This window comes from Oncorhynchus gorbuscha, unplaced genomic scaffold (genome assembly GCF_021184085.1).
Source record: "Oncorhynchus gorbuscha isolate QuinsamMale2020 ecotype Even-year unplaced genomic scaffold, OgorEven_v1.0 Un_scaffold_633, whole genome shotgun sequence".
Taxonomy (NCBI): domain Eukaryota; kingdom Metazoa; phylum Chordata; class Actinopteri; order Salmoniformes; family Salmonidae; genus Oncorhynchus; species Oncorhynchus gorbuscha.
The window spans coordinates 435548-457916 of NW_025745745.1; the positions used below are offsets into that span (position 1 = coordinate 435548).

A 22369-nucleotide genomic window follows, 5' to 3' on the forward strand; every position below is an offset into this window, starting at 1 on the left:
ACAGGAGAAGAAGAAAAGGGGAATGGGATATGAGAGAACGATAAGGGGAAAGAGAGGAGAGAGCGAGAGCCTTCATAAACTATTTATAAAGGCCTCTCTCTAAGTGCTTCATAAATCATGGAAATCAGAAGTCAGGTGACAGTGGTCAACACTCAACCTATACTAGGTGCTAGTGGTAATGTAAGTAGTTCAGTAAACCACACTGGTATAAAGAGTAACCTTGTCTGAGACTTAAAGACTTGCGTTAGCTTCCTCAGCTAATGCCTAGGCTTTAGCTCAGTGGGCTATTGCAGCTTTGTGGCGTACATGACAATCCGGGTTCGGTCACTCACCTAGCATGTGCACCTGCAGCGCTACGAAGCGGCTCTCCCAGTGGCGGCCCAGCACCTTATGACCTTTGACCCCTTGCTGCACGGCCGCTGCCGCCGGATCAGAGTTGAGCAGTTTGAAGTAGTTCTCCAGCACCGAGCCGATCTCCACCTGTATGAATGAAGGAATGTTATTTTATTACATTTCAAATAAGCTACATTAGCAAATCGATTCAGCCAATTGAAATCAACAATATACACAATATTTTAAAAATCTGAAGATAAAAACATTATAAAGTCAACCATCTGGCTCTTGTCAGAACAACACCTTCTTCCCTAAATAGTGTGAGTATATATTACGTTGTCTGAAGAGATAGCATCTACTCTAACTTTATCTTGGTTTGTGCTTGTGACTTTGACCTCCTCAGACCAATTGGCAGTACACCCAGAACATTGTTCTGGGAAGCAAAAAGAGTATCCCAGTTTCAAGGTCTCAGTTTGTAAAGAAGAAGCCTCGTCAGTCACATGCAGAAACCAACGTTAATAATGAATAATGTAAATCATGCTTTATGACTTGTTTGTATAGCAGTACACACACACACACACACACACACACACACACACACACACACACACACACACACACACACACACACACACACACACACACACACACACACACACACACACACACACACACACACACACACACACACACACACACACACACACACACACACACACACGTCACTCTAAAAGCACCGACCTGTTTACATTAATATGAAATTGTATTCTATTACTATCATGAATGATTCAATTTTTTAAACTATGATTTGTTAAAGTTCCTAAACTATTGTTAACTGCAATTTATTGAGCTGCGAAAAGAAAAACCAATCTATGTTAAAAAATATATATATAGAATTCTCGTGACCTGGCGTTGGTCTGAGCTGCTGGCCAGGAGGGAGTGGACCACCTCCCTCAGACAGCCCAGAGTGAGCAGGGACTTCCGGTCTGGAGCCTCACTGTCCCAGTCCTTCCCGTCCATGTCTCCCCCCTCATAGTCCCCCAGCACACGCAGCAGAACCTCCATGGTGGCTGGGGAGATGGCTAGTAGAGCATTACGCTGTGGAGGGAGGGAGGGAGCCTTCATAAACGCTTTATACGGCCTCTACATGCTTTCAGAAAGCATTCACAAGCAGATGTCCTGCTACAGTTTAAAGGGTGGTTATATACCACTAAATGTCCTGCTACAGTTTAAAGGGTGGTTATATACCACTAAATGTCCTGCTACAGTTTAAAGGATGGTGGTTATATACCACTAAATGTCCTGCTACAGTTTAAAGGATGGTGGTTATATACCACTAAATGTCCTGCTACAGTTTAAAGGGTGGTTATATACCACTAAATGTCCTGCTACAGTTTAAAGGGTGGTTATATACCACTAAATGTCCTGCTACAGTTTAAAGGATGGTGGGTATATACCACTAAATGTCCTGCTACAGTTTAAAGGATGGTTATATACCACTAAATGTCCTGCTACAGGTTAAAGGGTGGTTATATACCACTAAATGTCCTGCTACAGTTTAAAGGATGGTGGTTATATACCACTAAATGTCCTGCTACAGTTTAAAGGATGGTGGGTATATACCACTAAATGTCCTGCTACAGTTTAAAGGATGGTGGTTATATACCACTAAATGTCCTGCTACAGTTTAAAGGGTGGTTATATACCACTAAATGTCCTGCTACAGTTTAAAGGATGGTGGGTATATACCACTAAATGTCCTGCTACAGTTTAAAGGGTGGTTATATACCACTAAATGTCCTACTACAGTTTAAAGGGTGGTTATATACCACTAAATGTCCTGCTACAGTTTAAAGGGTGGTCATATACCACTAAATGTCCTGCTACAGTTTAAAGGATGGTGGTTATATACCACTAAATGTCCTGCTACAGTTTAAAGGGTGGTTATATACCACTAAATGTCCTGCTACAGTTTAAAGGATGGTTATATACCACTAAATGTCCTGCTACAGTTTAAAGGGTGGTTATATACCACTAAATGTCCTGCTACAGTTTAAAGGGTGGTTATATACCACTAAATGTCCTGCTACAGTTTAAAGGGTGGTTATATACCACTAAATGTCCTGCTACAGTTTAAAGGGTGGTTATATACCACTAAATGTCCTAATACAGTTTAAAGGGTGGTTATATACCACTAAATGTCCTGCTACAGTTTAAAGGGTGGTTATATACCACTAAAGGTCCTGCTACAGTTTAAAGGGTGGTTATATACCACTAAATGTCCTGCTACAGTTTAAAGGATGGTGGGTATATACCACTAAATGTCCTGCTACAGTTTAAAGGATGGTTATATACCACTCCATCAGATCCTCCTCTCCACCCTCTCCGAGTTGGGCATCTCCGGCGCGGCCCACGCTTGGATTGCGTCCTACCTGACAGGTCGCTCCTACCAGGTGGCGTGGCGAGAATCTGTCTCCTCACCACGCGCTCTCACCACTGGTGTCCCCCAGGGCTCTGTTCTTGGCCCTCTCCTATTCTCGCTATACACCAAGTCACTTGGCTCTGTCATAACCTCACATGGTCTCTCTTATCATTGCTATGCAGACGACACACAATTAATCTTCTCCTTTCCCCCTTCTGATGACCAGGTGGCGAATCGCATCTCTGCATGTCTGGCAGACATATCAGTGTGGATGACGGATCACCACCTCAAGCTGAACCTCGGCAAGACGGAGCTGCTCTTCCTCCCGGGAAGGACTGCCCGTTCCATGATCTCGCCATCACGGTTGACAACTCCATTGTGTCCTCCTCCCAGAGCGCCAAGAACCTTGGCGTGATCCTGGACAACACCCTGTCGTTCTCAACTAACATCAAGGCGGTGGCCCGTTCCTGTAGGTTCATGCTCTACAACATCCGCAGAGTACGACCCTGCCTCACACAGGAAGCGGCGCAGGTCCTAATCCAGGCACTTGTCATCTCCCGTCTGGATTACTGCAACTCGCTGTTGGCTGGGCTCCCTGCCTGTGCCATTAAACCCCTTCAACTCATCCAGAACGCCGCAGCCCGTCTGGTGTTCAACCTTCCCAAGTTCTCTCACGTCACCCCGCTCCTCCGTTCTCTCCACTGGCTTCCAGTTGAAGCTCGCATCCGCTACAAGACCATGGTGCTTGCCTACGGAGCTGTGAGGGGAACGGCACCTCAGTACCTCCAGGCTCTGATCAGGCCCTACACCCAAACAAGGGCACTGCGTTCATCCACCTCTGGCCTGCTCGCCTCCCTACCACTGAGGAAGTACAGCTCCCGCTCAGCCCAGTCAAAACTGTTCGCTGCCCTGGCCCCCAATGGTGGAACAAACTCCCTCACGACGCCAGGACAGCGGAGTCAATCACCACCTTCCGGAGACACCTGAAACCCCACCTCTTTAAGGAATACCTAGGATAGATTAAGTAATCCCTCTCACCCCACCCCCCCTAAGTTTTAGATGCACTATTGTTAAGTGACTGTCCCACTGGATGTCATAAGGTGAATGCACCAATTTGTAAGTCGCTCTGGATAAGAGCGTCTGCTAAATGACTTAAATGTAAATGTAAATGTAAAATGTCCTGCTACAGTTTAAAGGGTGGTTATATACCACTAAAGGTCCTGCTACAGTTTAAAGGGTGGTTATATACCACTAAAGGTCCTGCTACAGTTTAAAGGGTGGTTATATACCACTAAAGGTCCTGCTACAGTTTAAAGGGTGGTTATATACCACTAAATGTCCTGCTACAGTTTAAAGGGTGGTTATATACCACTAAATGTAAATGAGGACCATTGCGTGCTCTACAGTGCATTCGGAAATCATTCAGAACCTTTGAATTTTACACATGGTTACGTTTCAGCCTAATTCTAAAATGGATTCAAATAGTTTTTACCCCTCATCAATCTACACACAAAACCACATAATGACAAAGTAAAAACAGGTTTAGAAATGTTTGCAAATTTACTACAAATAAAAAAACAGATTTACCACATTTATGTAAGTATTCAGACCCTTTACTCAGTACTTCGTTGAAGCACAGTAGGCAGCAATTACAGACTCAAATTTTCTGGGGCAGTGGTCTCCCAAACTTTTTATAGTCTCGTACCCCTTCAAACATTCAACCTCCAACTGCGTACCCCCTCTAGCTCTAGCACCAGGGTCAGCGCACTCTCAAATATAGTTTTTTGCCATCATTGTAAGCCTGCCACACACACTATACATTTATTAAACATAAGAATGAGTGCGAGTTTGTGTCACAACCCGACTCGTGGGAAGTGACAAAGAGCTCTTATAGGACCAGGGCACAAATAATAATAATCAGCAATAATTTAGCTCTTTATTTAGCCATCTTACATATAAAACCTTATTTGTTCATAAAAAATGGTGAATAACTCACCACAGGTTAATGAGAAGGGTGTGCTTGAAAGGATGCACATAACTCTGCAATGTTGTATTGGAGAGAGTCTCAGTCATAAATCATTTTCCACACAGCCTGTATTTAGTTTCATGCTCGTGAGGTCTGACAATCCACTCTCACATACACTACCATTCAAAAGTTTGGGGTCACTTAAAAATGTCCCCGTTTTTGAAAGTACATTTTTTGTCCATTAAAATAACATCATATTGATCAGAAATACAGTGTAGACATTGTTAATGTTGTAAATGAGTATTGTAGCTGGAAACGGATGATTTTTAATGGAATATCTACATAGGCGTACAGAGGCCCATTATCAGCAATCATCACTCCTGTGTTCCAATGGCACGTTGTGTTAGCTAATCCAAGTTGATCATTTTAAAAGGCTAACTGATCATTAGAAAACCTTTTGCAATTATGTTAGCAAAGCTGAAAACTGTTGTCCTGATTAAAGAAGCAATAAAACTGGCCTTCTTTAAACTAGTTTAGTATCTGGAGCATCAGCATTTGTGGGTTTGAAACAAAGACCTTTCTTCTGAAACTCGTCAGTCTATTCTTGTTCTGAGAAATGAAGTCTATTCCATGCAAGAAATTGCCAAGAAACTGAAGATCTCGTACAACGCTGTGTACTACTCCCTTCACAGAACAGCGCAAACTGGCCCTAACCAGAATAGAAAGAGTGGGAAGGTGCACAACTGAGCAAGAGGACAAGTACATTAGTGTCTAGTTTAAGAAACAGACACCTCACAAGTCCTCAACTGGCAGCTTCATTAAATAGTACCCGCAAAACACCAGTCTCAACGTCAACAGTGAGGAGTCGACTCTGGGATGCTGGTGGCTCCAAACTTCTTCCATTTAAGAATGATGGAGACCACTGTGTTCTTTGGGACATTCAATGCTGCAGAAATGTTTTGGAACCCTTCCCCACATATGTGCCTCGACACAATCCTGTCTCGGAACTCTACGGACAATTGCTTCAACCTCATGGCGTGGTTTTTACTCTGACTTGCACTGTCATCTGTGGGACCTTATATAGACAGGTGTGTGCCTTTCCAAATCATGTCCAATCAACTGAATTTATCACAGGTGGACTCCAATCAAGTTGTAGAAACATCTCAAGGATGATCAATGGAAACAGGACGCACCTGAGCTCAATCTCATTGCAAGTCTCATTGCAAAGGTTCTGAATAGTTATGTAAACAACGTATTTGTTTTTATTTTTAATACATTTCTTTTAAAAAACGTTTTCACTGTCATTGTGGGGAATTGTATAGATTGATGAGGAAATGGTTGTATTTAATCCACTTTAGAATAAGGCTGTAATGTAACAAAATGTGGAAAAGGTCTTGGGGTCTGAATACTTTCTGAATGCCCTGTATAAATACCTAGGTGTCTGGTTAGACTGTAAACTCTCCTTCCAGACTCACATCAAGCATCTCCAATCCAAAATTACGTTTAGAATCGGCTTCCTATTTCACCACACAGGCTCCTTCACTCACGCTGCCAAACATACCCTCATAAAACTGACTATCCTACCAATCCTTGACTTCGGTGATGACATTTACAAAATGTAAATGCCTCCAACACTCTACTCAGCAAACTGGATGTAGTCTATCACAGTGCCATCCGTTTTGTCACCAAAGCCCCATATACTACCCACCACTGCGACCTGAATGCGCTCGTTGGCTGGCCTTCACTACATATTTGTTGCCGAACCCACTCGCTCAAGGTCATCTATAAGCCTCTGCTAGGTAAAGCCTCGCCTTAGCTCACTGGTCACCATAGCAACACCCACTAGTAGCACGCGCTCCAGCAGGTATATTTCACTGGTCATCCCCAAAGCCAACACTTCCTTTGGCCGCCTTTCCTTCCAGTTCTCTGCTGCCAATGACTGGAATGAAATGCAAAAATCATTGAAGCTGGAGATACATCTCCCTCTCTAATTTTAAGCATCAGCTGTCAGAGCAGCTTACCCATCACTGTACCTGTACACAGCCAATCAGTAAACAGCACACCCAACTACCTCATCCCCATATTATTACTTACCATCTTGCTCTTTTGCACCCCAGTATTTCTACTTGCACATCATTATCTGCACAACGATCACTCCAGTGTTAATGCTAAATTGTAATTATTTAGCCTCTAGCGCCTATTATTTAACCTCCCTACATTTGCACACACTGTACATATATTTTTCTATTGTGTTATTGACTGTACGTTTGTTTATGTGTAACCCTGTGTTGTTTTTGTCGCACTGCTTTGCTTTATCTTGGCCAGGTAGCAGTTGGAAATGCTTAACTGGTTAAATAAAGCCTTCAATTGTTCTCATGTGGCAAACATGACTTTAAATGCTGTGATGGTGTAGGGTCACATGACTTTATATGCTGTGATGGTGTAGGGTCACATTTATATGCTGGGATAGTGTAGGGTCACATTTATATGCTGGGATAGTGTAGGGTCACATTTATATGCTGGGATAGTGTAGGGTCACATTTATATGCTGGGATAGTGTTGTGTAGGGTGTAGGGGATAGTGTAGGGTGTAGGAGATAGTGTAGGGTGTAGGGGATAGTGTAGGGTGTAGGGGATAGTGTAGGGTGTAGGGGATAGTGTAGGGTGTGGGGATAGTGTAGGGTGTAGTGTAGGGTGTAGGGATAGTGTAGGGTGAAAAGAGTGCATCTTGATTCTCACCTGCCCCCCTGCCACGATGGCTCCAAACAGGTGTAACAGACAGCATTTCAGACTGTCCTTAAGGTGTTCACTCTCCTGGAAGCACTCTGAAACACACACACACAGTCAGTGGACATGGAACACTGAGGGTGTTTTGTTAACTATGCAAATATAACACCCACAACATGAGGCCAGTCTGGTCTGGTGTTGAGAGAACGGCCTCTTGAACGGCTCCATCTCAGTCTGGTCTGGTGTTGAGAGAACGGCCTCTTGAATGGCTCCGTCTCAGTCTGGTGTTGAGAGAACGGCCTCTTGAATGGCTCCGTCTCAGTCTGGTGCTGAGAGAACGGCCTCTTGAACGGCTCCATCTCAGTCTGGTGTTGAGAGAACGGCCTCTTGAATGGCTCCGTCTCAGTCTGGTCTGGTGTTGAGAGAATGGCCTCTTGAATGGCTCCATCTCAGTCTGGTGTTGAGAGAACGGCCTCTTGAATGGCTCCGTCTCAGTCTGGTGTTGAGAGAACGGCCTCTTTTAATGACTCCATCTCAGTCTGGTCTGGTGTTGAGAGAATGGCCTCTTGAATGGCTCCATCTCAGTCTGGTGTTGAGAGAACGGCCTCTTGAATGGCTCCATCTCAGTCTGGTGTTGAGAGAATGGCCTCTTGAATGGCTCCATCTCAGTCTGGTGTTGAGAGAACGGCCTCTTGAATGGCTCCATCTCAGTCTGGTGTTGAGAGAATGGCCTCTTGAATGGCTCCATCTCAGTCTGGTGTTGAGAGAACGGCCTCTTGAATGGCTCCGTCTCAGTCTGGTGTTGAGAGAACGGCCTCTTTTAATGACTCCATCTCAGTCTGGTCTGGTGTTGAGAGAATGGCCTCTTGAATGGCTCCATCTCAGTCTGGTGTTGAGAGAATGGCCTCTTGAATGGCTCCATCTCAGTCTGGTGTTGAGAGAACGGCCTCTTGAATGGCTCCGTCTCAGTCTGGTGTTGAGAGAACGGCCTCTTGAATGGCTCCGTCTCAGTCTGGTGTTGAGAGAACGGCCTCTTGAATGGCTCCGTCTCAGTCTGGTCTGGTGTTGAGAGAACGGCCTCTTGAACGGCTGCTTGTCTCGCTCATACAAACAGTACATTCATTCACTCACATGCACACAGTCGGACACGCATCACACACACCGTGACATACATGCACACACACATGCCCACAGACACACAGTCTCTATCATGTTCCCTTGGGGCCAGTGTTCAGTCATACATTAACTCATCTGTCAACACATCCCAGTGAGCAGCAGCAGCATGGCCGCCCAGGTCAGCACCGTTCCCTCTACAGGCCAACCCCAGACAGAAGCAAACCAATCCCAGAGGGATAAAGCTAGGTCAGAACCAATGATCCCAGACAAGGCAGATGGTGTCCCCCCACACACACACACAAACACTCCACAACTCGACCCCCCCCACACACACACCCCGTCCTCCACACACAAACACTCCACAACTCGACCCCCCACCCCCACACACCTCGTCCCCCCCACCCCCACACACCCTCGTCCCCCACACACTTCGTCCCCCACACCTCGTCCCCACACCTCGTCCCCACACACCTCGTCCCCCACACACACACACACATTTCGTCATCCTCCCCATTTCTTACACACACTATTCCTCACTCCCTCTACAGTACCAGTCATATCCTCTCGGAGCCTCCCACACTTTACACACAGACACGGGCATGCGCTAACACACACGCGTGCGCGCACACTGTGGCAGGTTGCTGGAGTGGCCTTGAGGCAACTGGATGGAGCTGCAGAGTTCTCTCTGTGGTGTTGACAGAAACCACAGACACAAAGAGAGGCTGTTTGTTCCAAGATGGCCGCTGTCGCCAGAGGCCCAGACAGCCACCGTTCACTATCAGGCTGATCTGGACAGCCTGGCAAATAGACTAAGGAGAGGACACAAAGACTGGATTCATCTGGGATAGAGTGAGAGGACTGAAAGAGTCAGAGGTATGAGGAAGAATAGAGTGAGGAAGGAAAGACAGAGTGGAGCTCTGAGGGGAGGCGGTTCCTAAGCTGGGAGAGGAAAGAGAGTGGAGGTCTGAGGGGAGGCTGTTCCTAAACTGGGAGAGGAAAGAGAGTGGAGGTCTGAGGGGAAGCGGTTCCTAAGCTGGGAGAGGAAAGAGAGTGGAGGTCTAAGGGGAGGCTGTTCCTAAGCTGGGAGAGGAAAGAGAGTGGAGCTCTGAGGGGAGGCGGTTCCTAAACTGGGAGAGGAAAGAGAGTGGAGCTCTGAGGGGAGGCTGTTCCTAAACTGGGAGAGGAAAGAGAGTGGAGGTCTGAGGGGAGGCGGTTCCTAAGCTGGGAGAGGAAAGAGAGTGGAGCTCTGAGGGGAGGCTGTTCCTAAACTGGGAGAGGAAAGAGAGTGGAGGTCTGAGGGGAGGCTGTTCCTAAGCTGGGAGAGGAAAGAGAGTGGAGCTCTGAGGGGAGGCTGTTCCTAAACTGGGAGAGGAAAGAGAGTGGAGGTCTGAGGGGAGGCTGTTCCTAAGCTGGGAGAGGAAAGAGAGTGGAGCTCTGAGGGGAAGCGGTTCCTAAGCTGGGAGAGGAAAGAGAGTGGAGGTCTGAGGGGAGGCTGTTCCTAAGCTGGGAGAGGAAAGAGAGTGGAGCTCTGAGGGGAGGCGGTTCCTAAACTGGAAGAGGAAAGAGAGTGGAGCTCTGAGGGGAGGCGGTTCCTAAGCTGGGAGAGGAAAGAGAGTGGAGCTCTGAGGGGAGGCTGTTCCTAAGCTGGGAGAGGAAAGAGAGTGGAGCTCTGAGGGGAGGCTGTTCCTAAACTGGGAGAGGAAAGAGAGTGGAGCTCTGAGGGGAGGCGGTTCCTAAGCTGGGAGAGGAACGCAGGGAAGTGTGATCTGTTTTCTCTAGCGAGACCTTTTCATTGAGTAGAACATGACTTCCTCATTCATTACTGTTAATGACCACACCGAGTTTGCCCCCACTGAATGACCCCGCTAGAGAGGATAACTGGGTTGTGTTCATTAAGGAGAAAACGTTTTGAAAAATAAATCAAACTCACGGTAGAAGAAGGGGACAAACTCCACGGTGAGAGGAGCTGCTTTGTGTTTCTGTCTGCTCTTCTCCACTGTACTCCGCTGGTCCCTGGAGACGACAGGCAAAACACACGGTGTCAGAAAAAGACCCCCTGTCCAAACTCTGTGTTTGTGTGTCTGTGAGCAGGAACACTGCTGGGAGGGTTTAGCACAGGATTAGAACCAACACTACTTGGGATTGATTTGGAAAATGTTATGGCACTTTGGGAAAAAAAAATACTTTTATACTAATTAGGTAAACCAAGCCGAGCTGTATTGTGAAGAAACAACAACATCCAAGCCAGCACATTATGATTGTAGTGTTTTCAGAAGTGTAACAGTAGAATTGACTATGGTGGAATAAGTACATAATGATGATCCTAAGAGCGTTGTTTCTAGTGCTTCAGTACCCACGAGAGCCCCGGTGCTGACAGAGTCCCGGTGGTTAATGCGTGCTTGACCCTGCTCCTCCAGTACCCCCTCCAGTACCCAGAGCCCTGGTGGTTAATGCGTGCTTGACCCTGCTCCTCCAGTACCCAGAGCCCTGGTGGTTAATGCGTGCTTGACCCTGCTCCTCCAGTACTCCCTCCAGTACCCAGAGCCCCGGTGGTTAATGCGTGCTTGACCCTGCTCCTCCAGTACCCCCTCCAGTACCCAGAGCCCTGGTGGTTAATGCGTGCTTGACCCTGCTCCTCCAGTACCCCTCCAGTACCCAGAGCCCTGGTGGTTAATGCGTGCTTGACCCTGCTCCTCCAGTACCCAGAGCCCCGGTGGTTAATGCGTGCTTGACCCTGCTCCTCCAGTACTCCCTCCAGTACCCAGAGCCCCGGTGGTTAATGCGTGCTTGACCCTGCTCCTCCAGTACCCCTCCAGTACCCAGAGCCCTGGTGGTTAATGCGTGCTTGACCCTGCTCCTCCAGTACCCCTCCAGTACCCAGAGCCCTGGTGGTTAATGCGTGCTTGACCCTGCTCCTCCAGTACCCAGAGCCCCGGTGGTTAATGCGTGCTTGACCCTGCTCCTCCAGTACCCCTCCAGTACCCAGAGCCCTGGTGGTTAATGCGTGCTTGACCCTGCTCCTCCAGTACCCCCCAGTACCCAGAGCCCTGGTGGTTAATGCGTGCTTGACCCTGCTCCTCCAGTACCCAGAGCCCCGGTGGTTAATGTGTGCTTGACCCTGCTCCTCAGTACCCCCTCCAGTACCCAGAGACCTGGTGGTTAATGCGTGCTTGACCCTGCTCCTCCAGTACCCCCTCCAGTACCCAAAGCCCCGGTGGTTAATGCGTGCTTGACCCTGCTCCTCCAGTACCCCCTCCAGTACCCAGAGCCCCGGTGGTTAATGCGTGCTTGACCCTGCTCCTCCAGTACCCAGAGCCCTGGTGGTTAATGCGTGCTTGACCCTGCTCCTCCAGTACCCAGAGCCCCGGTGGTTAATGCGTGCTTGACCCTGCTCCTCCAGTACCCAGAGCCCTTCCACTTATTGTGTAACAGTGGAGGCCGCTGATGGGAGAATGGCTCATAATAATGGCTGGAATGGAGTTAATGGAATGGTATCAAACATGTGTTCCATTCCAGACATTATTATGAGCCGTCCTCCACTTCCTGTGGATCTACTACAGTTCCATCTATTATTATGAGCGGTCCTCCCTTTAATGTGGATCTACTACAGTTCCATCTATTATTATGAGCTGTCCTCCACTTCCTGTGGATCTACTACAGTTCCATCTATTATTATGAGCTGTCCTCCCCTTACTGTGGATCTACTACAGTTCCATCTATTATTATGAGCGGTCCTCCCTTTAATGTGGATCTACTACAGTTCCATCTATTATTATGAGCCGTCCTCCACTTACTGTGGATCTACTACAGTTCCATCTATTATTATGAGCTGACCTCCCCTTAGTGTGGATCTACTACAGTTCCATCTATTATTATGAGCCGTCCTCCACTTACTGTGGATCTACTACAGTTCCATCTATTATTATGAGTCGTCCTCCACTTACTGTGGATCTACTACAGTTCCATCTATTATTATGAGCTGTCCTCCCCTTCCTGTGGATCTACTACAGTTCCATCTATTATTATGAGCGGTCCTCCCTTTACTGTGGATCTACTACAGTTCCATCTATTATTATGAGTCGTCCTCCACTTACTGTGGATCTACTACAGTTCCATCTATTATTATGAGCTGTCCTCCCCTTACTGTGGATCTACTACAGTTCCATCTATTATTATGAGCGGTCCTCCCTTTACTGTGGATCTACTACAGTTCCATCTATTATTATGAGTCGTCCTCCACTTACTGTGGATCTACTACAGTTCCATCTATTATTATGAGCTGTCCTCCCCTTCCTGTGGATCTACTACAGTTCCATCTATTATTAGGTCTAGTCCTGTATTAACAGACCTGGCTCAACCAATCACATGATCTATCAACAGTTAACAAGGTCCATCTCACCATAAGTTGAGGTCAATCTATTTATCTATGATAAGATCAAGCTCACGATTTATGATAAGTTAAGAAGGTCACACGGTCCATGATAAGTTAAGAAGGGCACACAATCTATGATAAGTTAAGAAGGTCACACAATCTATGATAAGTTAAGAAGGGCACACAATCTATGATAAGTTAAGAAGGTCACACGATCCACGATAAGTTAAGAAGGTCACACGATCCACGATAAGTTAAGAAGGTCACACAATCTATGATAAGTTAAGAAGGTCACACGATCCACGATAAGTTAAGAAGGTCACACGATCCACGATAAGTTAAGAAGGTCACACAATCTATGATAAGTTAAGAAGGGCACACAATCTATGATAAGTTAAGAAGGTCACACGATCCACGATAAGTTAAGAAGGGCACACAATCTATGATAAGTTAAGAAGGTCACACAATCTATGATAAGTTAAGAAGGTCACACGATCTATGATAAGTTAAGAAGGTCACACAATCTATGATAAGTTAAGAAGGTCACACAATCTATGATAAGTTAAGAAGGTCACACAATCTATGATAAGTTAAGAAGGTCACACAATCTATGATAAGTTAAGAAGGTCACACAATCTATGATAAGTTAAGAAGGTCACACAATCTATGATAAGTTAAGAAGGTCACACAATCCATGATAAGTTAAGAAGGTCACACAATCCATGATAAGTTAAGAAGGTCACACAATCTATGATAAGTTAAGAAGGTCACATAATCTATGATAAGTTAAGAAGGTCACACAATCTATGATAAGTTAAGAAGGTCACATAATCTATGATAATTAAGAAGGTCACACAATCTATGATAAGTTAAGAAGGTCACACAATCTATGATAAGTTAAGAAGGTCACACAATCTATGATAAGTTAAGAAGGTCACACAATCTATGATAAGTTAAGAAGGTCACACAATCTATGATAAGTTAAGAAGGTCACACAATCTATGATAAGTTAAGAAGGTCACACAATCCATGATAAGTCAAGGTCAATCAGGTACTGGAAAATATAAAATAGATGGACTAAGTGGAATGGCTGGGGTCACATCAGGAGATGTTTGGGGAACATTGTTCACTGTCTGCTCCAGAGATTTCTTGACAAATAAATGTCAACCTCATTGTGACTTCCCTGGTTAAATAAAGAATAATAAATCAAATAAACAAACTCTGCTAGAGTTAGCGACTTAGTGTACCCGCAGGTGCGATGTCTCCAGTTCCGGTAGGGGTCGTACAGGCTCTCGCAGAAGGCCAGAGAGTGGCGGACAAACTCCTCAGCCTGAGTCTGGTCCACCATCTCCTTCTCCTTGGTCTTACTCTTCAGCTGTAGGAGAGAGCATGGTGAGGCTAGAGACACACACACAGGAATGTGGAATCTCACGGGAACGTACCTACTTAATCATTGTGACATGCTAAAAAAAAATCAACGTAATCATTGTGACATGCTAAAAAATGTTTTTTGTTCAAATCTGTTTTGAAACAGACTAGCACAAATGCTCACACATATCTACACCTAATCGACTGGGTAAAAAATACTTTATTTTGTGCAGGTCGGTTTTTAAACTTGTTTTCAAAAGGAAACAGAGTCAGGAAGGCGATGATAGGGGAGAAGAGGGTGGATAAGGGGGAGAAGTGGGTGGATAAGGGGGAGAAGTGGGTGGATAAGGGGGAGAAGTGGGTGGATAAGGGGGAGAAGAGGGTGGATAAGGGGGAGAAGAGGGTGGATAAGGGTGGATAAGAGGGTGGATAAAGGAGGAGAAGAGGGTGGATAAAGGGGAGAAGAGGGTGGATAAGGAGAGAAGAGGGTGGATAAAGGGGAGAAGAGGGTGGATAAGGGGGAGAAGAGGGTGGATAAGGGGGAGAAGAGGGTGGATAAGGGGGAGAAGAGGGTGGATAAGGGGGAGAAGAGGGTGGATAAGGGGGAGAAGAGGGTGGATAAGGGGGAGAAGAGGGTGGATAAGGGGGAGAAGAGGGTGGATAAGGGGGAGAAGTGGGTGGATAAGGGGGAGAAGTGGGTGGATAAGGGGGAGAAGTGGGTGGATAAGGGAGAGAAGTGGGTGGATAAGGGAGGAGAAGAGGGTGGATAAAGGAGGAGAAGAGGGTGGATAAAGGAGGAGAAGAGGGTGGATAAAGGAGGAGAAGAGGGTGGATAGAGGAGAAGAGGGTGGATAAGGGGAGAAGAGGGTGGATAAGGAGAGAAGAGGGTGGATAAGGGAGGAGAAGAGGGTGGATAGAGGAGAAGAGGGTGGATAAGGGGGAGAAGAGGGTGGATAAGGGAGGAGAAGAGGGTGGATAAGGGGGAGAAGAGGGTGGATAAGGGGGAGAAGAGGGTGGATAAGGGGGAGAAGAGGGTGGATAAAGGAGGAGAAGAGGGTGGATAAAGGAGGAGAAGAGGGTGGATAAGGGGGAGAAGAGGGTGGATAAGGGGGAGAAGAGGGTGGATAAGGGGGAGAAGAGGGTGGATAAGGGGGAGAAGAGGGTGGATAAGGAGAGAAGTGGGTGGATAAAGGAGAGAAGTGGGTGGATAAAGGGGGAGAAGTGGGTGGATAAAGGGGGAGAAGTGGGTGGATAAAGGGGGAGAAGAGGATGGATAAAGGAGAGAAGAGGGTGGATAAAGGAGAGAAGAGGGTGGATAAGGGGGAGAAGAGGGTGGATAAAGGAGAGAAGAGGGTGGATAAAGGGGGAGAAGTGGGTGGATAAAGGAGAGAAGAGGGTGGATAAAGGAGAGAAGAGGGTGGATAAAGGGGGAGAAGTGGGTGGATAAAGGGGGAGAAGTGGGTGGATAAGGGGGGAGAGGAATCAGACCTGCTGGATGTAGAGCGTTGTCATGGTAATGACATGGTTGATGTAGGAGCAGGTGCCAATCTCCTCCACATTGGACAGGTTCCTGCAGAGAGAGAAAGTCATAGCCTGTTAAGGTAGTGACCGGTTCCAACACAGACACAGAGAGACCGAGAGACATGAGAGAGAGAGAGAGTCATGTCTGTTATAGTAGGGACAGGTTCTAACAGAGAGTCATGTCTGTTATAGTAGGGACAGGTTCTAACAGAGAGTCATGTCTGTTATAGTAGGGACAGGTTCCTGTTATAAGGGACAGAACAGAGAGTCATGTCTGTTATAGTAGGGACAGGTTCCAACAGAGAGAGAGAGTCATGTCTGTTATAGTAGGGACAGGTTCCAACAGAGAGTCATGTCTGTTATAGTAGGGACAGGTTCCAACAGAGAGTCATGTCTGTTATAGTAGGGACAGGTTCCAACAGAGAGTCATGTCTGTTATAGTAGGGACAGGTTCCAACAGAGAGTCATGTCTGTTATAGTAGGGACAGGTTCCAACAGAGAGAGAGAGTCATGTCTGTTATAGTAGGGACAGGTTACAACAGAGAGTCATGTCTGTTATAGTAGGGACAGGTTCCAACAGAGAGAGAGAGTCATGTCTGTTATAGTAGGGACAGGTTCTAACAGAGACTCATGTCTGTTATAGTAGGGACAGGTTCCAACAGAGAGAGAGAGTCATGTCTGATATAGTAGGGACAGGTTCCAACAGAGAGAGAGTCATGTCTGTTATAGTAGGGACAGGTTCTAACAGAGAGAGTCATGTCTGTTATAGTAGGGACAGGTTCTAACAGAGAGAGAAAGTCATGTCTGTTATAGTAGGGACAGGTTCTAACAGAGAGAGAAAGTCATAGCCTGTTAAGGTAGTGACAGGTTCCAACAGAGAGAGTCATGTCTGTTATAGTAGGGACAGGTTCTAACAGAGAGAGAGTCATGTCTGTTATAGTAGGGACAGGTTCTAACAGAGAGAGAGTCATGTCTGTTATAGTAGGGACAGGTTCTAACAGAGAGAGAGTCATGTCTGTTATAGTAGGGACAGGTTCTAACAGAGAGAGAGTCATGTCTGTTATAGTAGGGACAGGTTCTAACAGAGAGAGTCATGTCTGTTATAGTAGGGACAGGTTCTAACAGAGAGAGTCATGTCTGTTATAGTAGGGACAGGTTCTAACAGAGAGAGTCATGTCTGTTATAGTAGGGACAGGTTCTAACAGAGAGAGTCATGTCTGTTATAGTAGGGACAGGTTCTAACAGAGAGAGTCATGTCTGTTATAGTAGGGACAGGTTCTAACAGAGAGAGAAAGTCATAGCCTGTTAAGGTAGTGACCGGTTCCAACAGAGAGAGTCATGTCTGTTATAGTAGGGACAGGTTCTAACAGAGAGAGAGAGTCATGTCTGTTATAGTAGGGACAGGTTCCAACAGAGAGAGTCATGTCTGTTATAGTAGGGACAGGTTCCAACAGAGAGAGTCATGTCTGTTATAGTAGGGACAGGTTCTAACAGAGAGAGTCATGTCTGTTATAGTAGGGACAGGTTCCAACAGAGAGTCATGTCTGTTATAGTAGGGACAGGTTCCAACAGAGAGTCATGTCTGTTATAGTAGGGACAGGTTCTAACAGAGAGAGAGTCATGTCTGTTATAGTAGGGACAGGTTCCAACAGAGAGAGTCATGTCTGTTATAGTAGGGACAGGTTCCAACAGAGAGTCATGTCTGTTATAGTAGGGACAGGTTCTAACAGAGAGAGAGTCATGTCTGTTATAGTAGGGACAGGTTCTAACAGAGAGAGTCATGTCTGTTATAGTAGGGACAGGTTCTAACAGAGAGAGAGAGTCATGTCTGTTATAGTAGGGACAGGTTCTAACAGAGAGAGTCATGTCTGTTATAGTAGGGACAGGTTCCAACAGAGAGAGTCATGTCTGTTATAGTAGGGACAGGTTCCAACAGAGAGAGAGAGTCATGTCTGTTATAGTAGGGACAGGTTCTAACAGAGAGAGTCATGTCTGTTATAGTAGGGACAGGTTCCAACAGAGAGAGTCATGTCTGTTATAGTAGGGACAGGTTCTAACAGAGAGAGTCATGTCTGTTATAGTAGGGACAGGTTCTAACAGAGAGTCATGTCTGTTATAGTAGGGACAGGTTCTAACAGAGAGAGTCATGTCTGTTATAGTAGGGACAGGTTCTAACAGAGAGAGTCATGTCTGTTATAGTAGGGACAGGTTCTAACAGAGAGAGTCATGTCTGTTATAGTAGGGACAGGTTCTAACAGAGAGAGAAAGTCATAGCCTGTTAAGGTAGTGACCGGTTCCAACAGAGAGAGTCATGTCTGTTATAGTAGGGACAGGTTCTAACAGAGAGAGAGAGTCATGTCTGTTATAGTAGGGACAGGTTCCAACAGAGAGAGAGAGTCATGTCTGTTATAGTAGGGACAGGTTCCAACAGAGAGAGAGAGTCATGTCTGTTATAGTAGGGACAGGTTCCAACAGAGAGAGAGTCATGTCTGTTATAGTAGGGACAGGTTCTAACAGAGAGAGTCATGTCTGTTATAGTAGGGACAGGTTCTAACAGAGAGAGTCATGTCTGTTATAGTAGGGACAGGTTCTAACAGAGAGAGAGAGTCATGTCTGTTATAGTAGGGACAGGTTCTAACAGAGAGTCATGTCTGTTATAGTAGGGACAGCTTCTAACAGAGAGAGAGAGTCATGTCTGTTATAGTAGGGACAGGTTATAACAGAGAGAGTCATGTCTGTTATAGTAGGGACAGGTTCTAACAGAGAGTCATGTCTGTTATAGTAGGGACAGGTTCTAACAGAGAGAGAGAGAGTCATGTCTGTTATAGTAGGGACAGGTTCCAACAGAGAGAGAGAGTCATGTCTGTTATAGTAGGGACAGGTTCTAACAGAGAGAGTCATGTCTGTTATAGTAGGGACAGGTTCCAACAGAGAGTCATGTCTGTTATAGTAGGGACAGGTTCTAACAGAGAGTCATGTCTGTTATAGTAGGGACAGGTTCTAACAGAGAGTCATGTCTGTTATAGTAGGGACAGGTTCCAACAGAGAGAGTCATGTCTGTTATAGTAGGGACAGGTTCTAACAGAGAGTCATGCCTGTTATAGTAGGGACAGGTTCCAACAGAGAGAGTCATGTCTGTTATAGTAGGGACAGGTTCTAACAGAGAGTCATGCCTGTTATAGTAGGGACAGGTTCCAACAGAGAGAGAGAGTCATGTCTGTTATAGTAGGGACAGGTTCTAACAGAGAGAGAGAGTCATGTCTGTAATAGTAGGGACAGGTTCTAACAGAGAGAGAGAGTCATGTCTGTTATAGTAGGGACAGGTTCTAACAGAGAGAATCATGTCTGTTATAGTAGGGACAGGTTCTAACAGAGAGAGTCATGTCTGTTATAGTAGGGACAGGTTCTAACAGAGAGTCATGTCTGTTATATTTTTTTAAATAGTACCTCATCATCCATTACTACAAAGCTGGACCAAAGAGTAGCCAGCTACATTTGACAATTAGAAGGGAGGGAGGGGCCAGACTACTGGACCGGTACAGCTTGGCCTAGGTAGGTGGAGGGAGGACAGGTCTAGGTAGGTGGAGGGAGGGGCCAGACTACTGGACCAGTACAGCCAGGTCTAGGTAGGTGGAGGGAGGGGCCAGACTACTGGACCGGTACAACCAGGCCTAGGTAGGTGGAGGGAGGGGCCAGACTACTGGACCGGTACAACCAGGTCTTGGTAGGTGGTGGGAGGGACCAGACTACTGGACCGGTACAACTAGGTCTAGGTAGGTGGAGGGAGGGGCCAGACTACTGGACCGGTACAACTAGGTCTTGGTAGGTGGAGGGAGGGGCCAGACTACTGGACCGGTACAACCAGGTCTTGGTAGGTGGAGGGAGGGGCCAGACTACTGGACCGGTACAACCAGGTCTTGGTAGGTGGAGGGAGGGGCCAGACTACTGCTTCTGGTCCTACAGAAACACCACGGACCAACCTGCAGATGACGATGAGGAACTTGACCAGCAGGAGGGCCAGGTTCTGCTGCTCCTGCTCCAGCCCGTCCGAGGCCTTCTGGACACACTGGAGCAGCTGGTGCCGCAACACCTGCAGGATGTTGTCTGGCAGCAGGGTCATCACTGGAGGCACCTCCTCCAACCTGGGGAGGGAGAGAGAGAAAGGGGTGAAATAAGGGGAACACCAAAACATGCTCAACTCTCACCTGCTTTTCATACACATCTGCACAAATATTATGCAAGCAAGCGCACGCACCCTGCCATCCAGGACGTTTCTACCAGGTCCTAAAAGTGGCCAAAGACTCCAGTCACCCAAGTCACACTGTTCTCTCTGCTACCGCACGGCAAGCGGTACCGATGCACCGAGCTCACATACACAAATAAATCCACCCAAACTTCTAAGACCTTCAGATACGTTACACACATTTACACACATCTACCTAAGCAACACACCATGATAACCTTTACACTAGTATTTGCTGATAGATTAATGTTATGAAACCATCCACTGTACAGCTAACAGTGAACCTAACTGTCCCTCTCTGTAGACAGGGGTCATCAGAGAGGAATGGGCCTGTCTCTGTCCCTCTCTGTAGACAGGGGTCATCAGAGAGGAATGGGCCTGTCTCTGTCCCTCTCTGTAGACAGGGGTCATCAGAGAGGAATGGGCCTGTCTCTGTCCCTCTCTGTAGACAGGGGTCATCAGAGAGGAATGGGCCTGTCTCTGTCCCTCTCTGTAGACAGGGGTCATCAGAGAGGAATGGGCCTGTCTCTGTCCCTCTCTGTAGACAGGGGTCATCAGAGAGGAATGGGCCTGTCTCTGTCCCTCTCTGTAGACAGGGGTCATCAGAGAGGAATGGGTCTGTCTCTGTCCCTCTCTGTAGACAGGGGTCATCAGAGAGGAATGGGTCTGTCTCTGTCCCTCTCTGTAGACAGGGGTCATCAGAGAGGAATGGGTCTGTCTCTGTCCCTCTCTGTAGACAGGGGTCATCAGAGAGGAATGGGTCTGTCTCTGTCCCTCTCTGTAGACAGGGGTCATCAGAGAGGAATGGGTCTGTCTCTGTCCCTCTCTGTAGACAGGGGTCATCAGAGAGGAATGGGTCTGTCTCTGTCCCTCTCTGTAGACAGGGGTCATACAGAGAGGAATGGGTCTGTCTCTGTCCCTCTCTGTAGACAGGGGTCATCAGAGAGGAATGGGCCTGTCTCTGTCCCTCTCTGTAGACAGGGGCCATCAGAGAGGAATGGGCCTGTCTCTGTCCCTCTCTGTAGACAGGGGTCATCAGAGAGGAATGGGCCTGTCTCTGTCCCTCTCTGTAGACAGGGGTCATCAGAGAGGAATGGGCCTGTCTCTGTCCCTCTCTGTAGACAGGGGTCATCAGAGAGGAATGGGCCTGTCTCTGTCCCTCTCTGTAGACAGGGGTCATCAGAGAGGAATGGGCCTGTCTCTGTCCCTCTCTGTAGACAGGGGTCATCAGAGAGGAATGGGTCTGTCTCTGTCCCTCTCTGTAGACAGGGGTCATCAGAGAGGAATGGGCCTGTCTCTGTCCCTCTCTGTAGACAGGGGTCATCAGAGAGGAATGGGCCTGTCTCTGTCCCTCTCTGTAGACAGGGGTCATCAGAGAGGAATGGGTCTGTCTCTGTCCCTCTCTGTAGACAGGGGTCATCAGAGAGGAATGGGCCTGTCTCTGTCCCTCTCTGTAGACAGGGGTCATCAGAGAGGAATGGGCCTGTCTCTGTCCCTCTCTGTAGACAGGGGTCATCAGAGAGGAATGGGCCTGTCTCTGTCCCTCTCTGTAGACAGGGGTCATCAGAGATGAATGGGCCTGTCTCCGTCCCTCTCTGTAGACAGAGGTCATCAGAGAGGAATGGGTTCTTCCTCCAACAGAGCCCAGATGAACATTCCCAAATCAGGGTAAGAGCGTATCGCTGGGAAAAGCAGGACAGCTGTGGCAGAGGGGGGAGGTGGAGTGAGAAAGAGAGAGAGAGGGGGAGGTGGAGTGGGAAAGAGAGGGAGAGGGAGGATGGAAAGTAATCTGTTTCCCTTGCTCCACACTTCACTCTCTCCAGTCCCACACACACAGACCACACAGCCTTACGTAACCATCTGACAGGACTGACTGGGCATTTCACTGGTCATGTGACCAGACCACAGCTGGAAGAGCAGAGGAGCACATCACCTCTCACTCGCTCTCTCCCTCTGTCTCTCTCTATACTGCATGTGCTTCTTCTCCCTGAACGCTCTGCAAACATACAGACATGCACAGAACCTTCACCCCAACACAGATTCCAGAGCAGGTTATGGAACCCCAACACAGATTCCAGAGCTGGTTATGGAACACCAACACAGATTCCAGAGCTGGTTATGTAACCCCAGCACAGATTCCAGAGCTGGTTATGGAACCCCAACACAGATTCCAGAGCTGGTTATGGAACCAGAGGTTCCAGAGCTGGTTATGGAACCAGAGATTCCAGAGCTGGTTATGGAACCAGAGATTCCAGAGCTGGTTATGGAACCCCAACACGGATTCCAGAGCTGGTTATGGAAC

The 22369-nt window shown here is 47.2% G+C and overlaps 1 protein-coding gene across 1 annotated transcript in view; it reads right to left on the minus strand.

The window, feature by feature from the left end:
* LOC124019582 (neurobeachin-like protein 1) overlaps nt 1–22369 on the minus strand; it is a gene marked incomplete at its 5' end in the record, with an annotated part of 63856 nt that overhangs the window by 39937 nt on the left and 1550 nt on the right. The window contains 7 exon segments of the mRNA XM_046334968.1: nt 333–480; nt 1240–1431; nt 7460–7545; nt 10494–10576; nt 14183–14310; nt 15792–15873; nt 19805–19966. Coding sequence (XP_046190924.1) covers nt 333–480; nt 1240–1431; nt 7460–7545; nt 10494–10576; nt 14183–14310; nt 15792–15873; nt 19805–19966 — 881 coding nt within the window.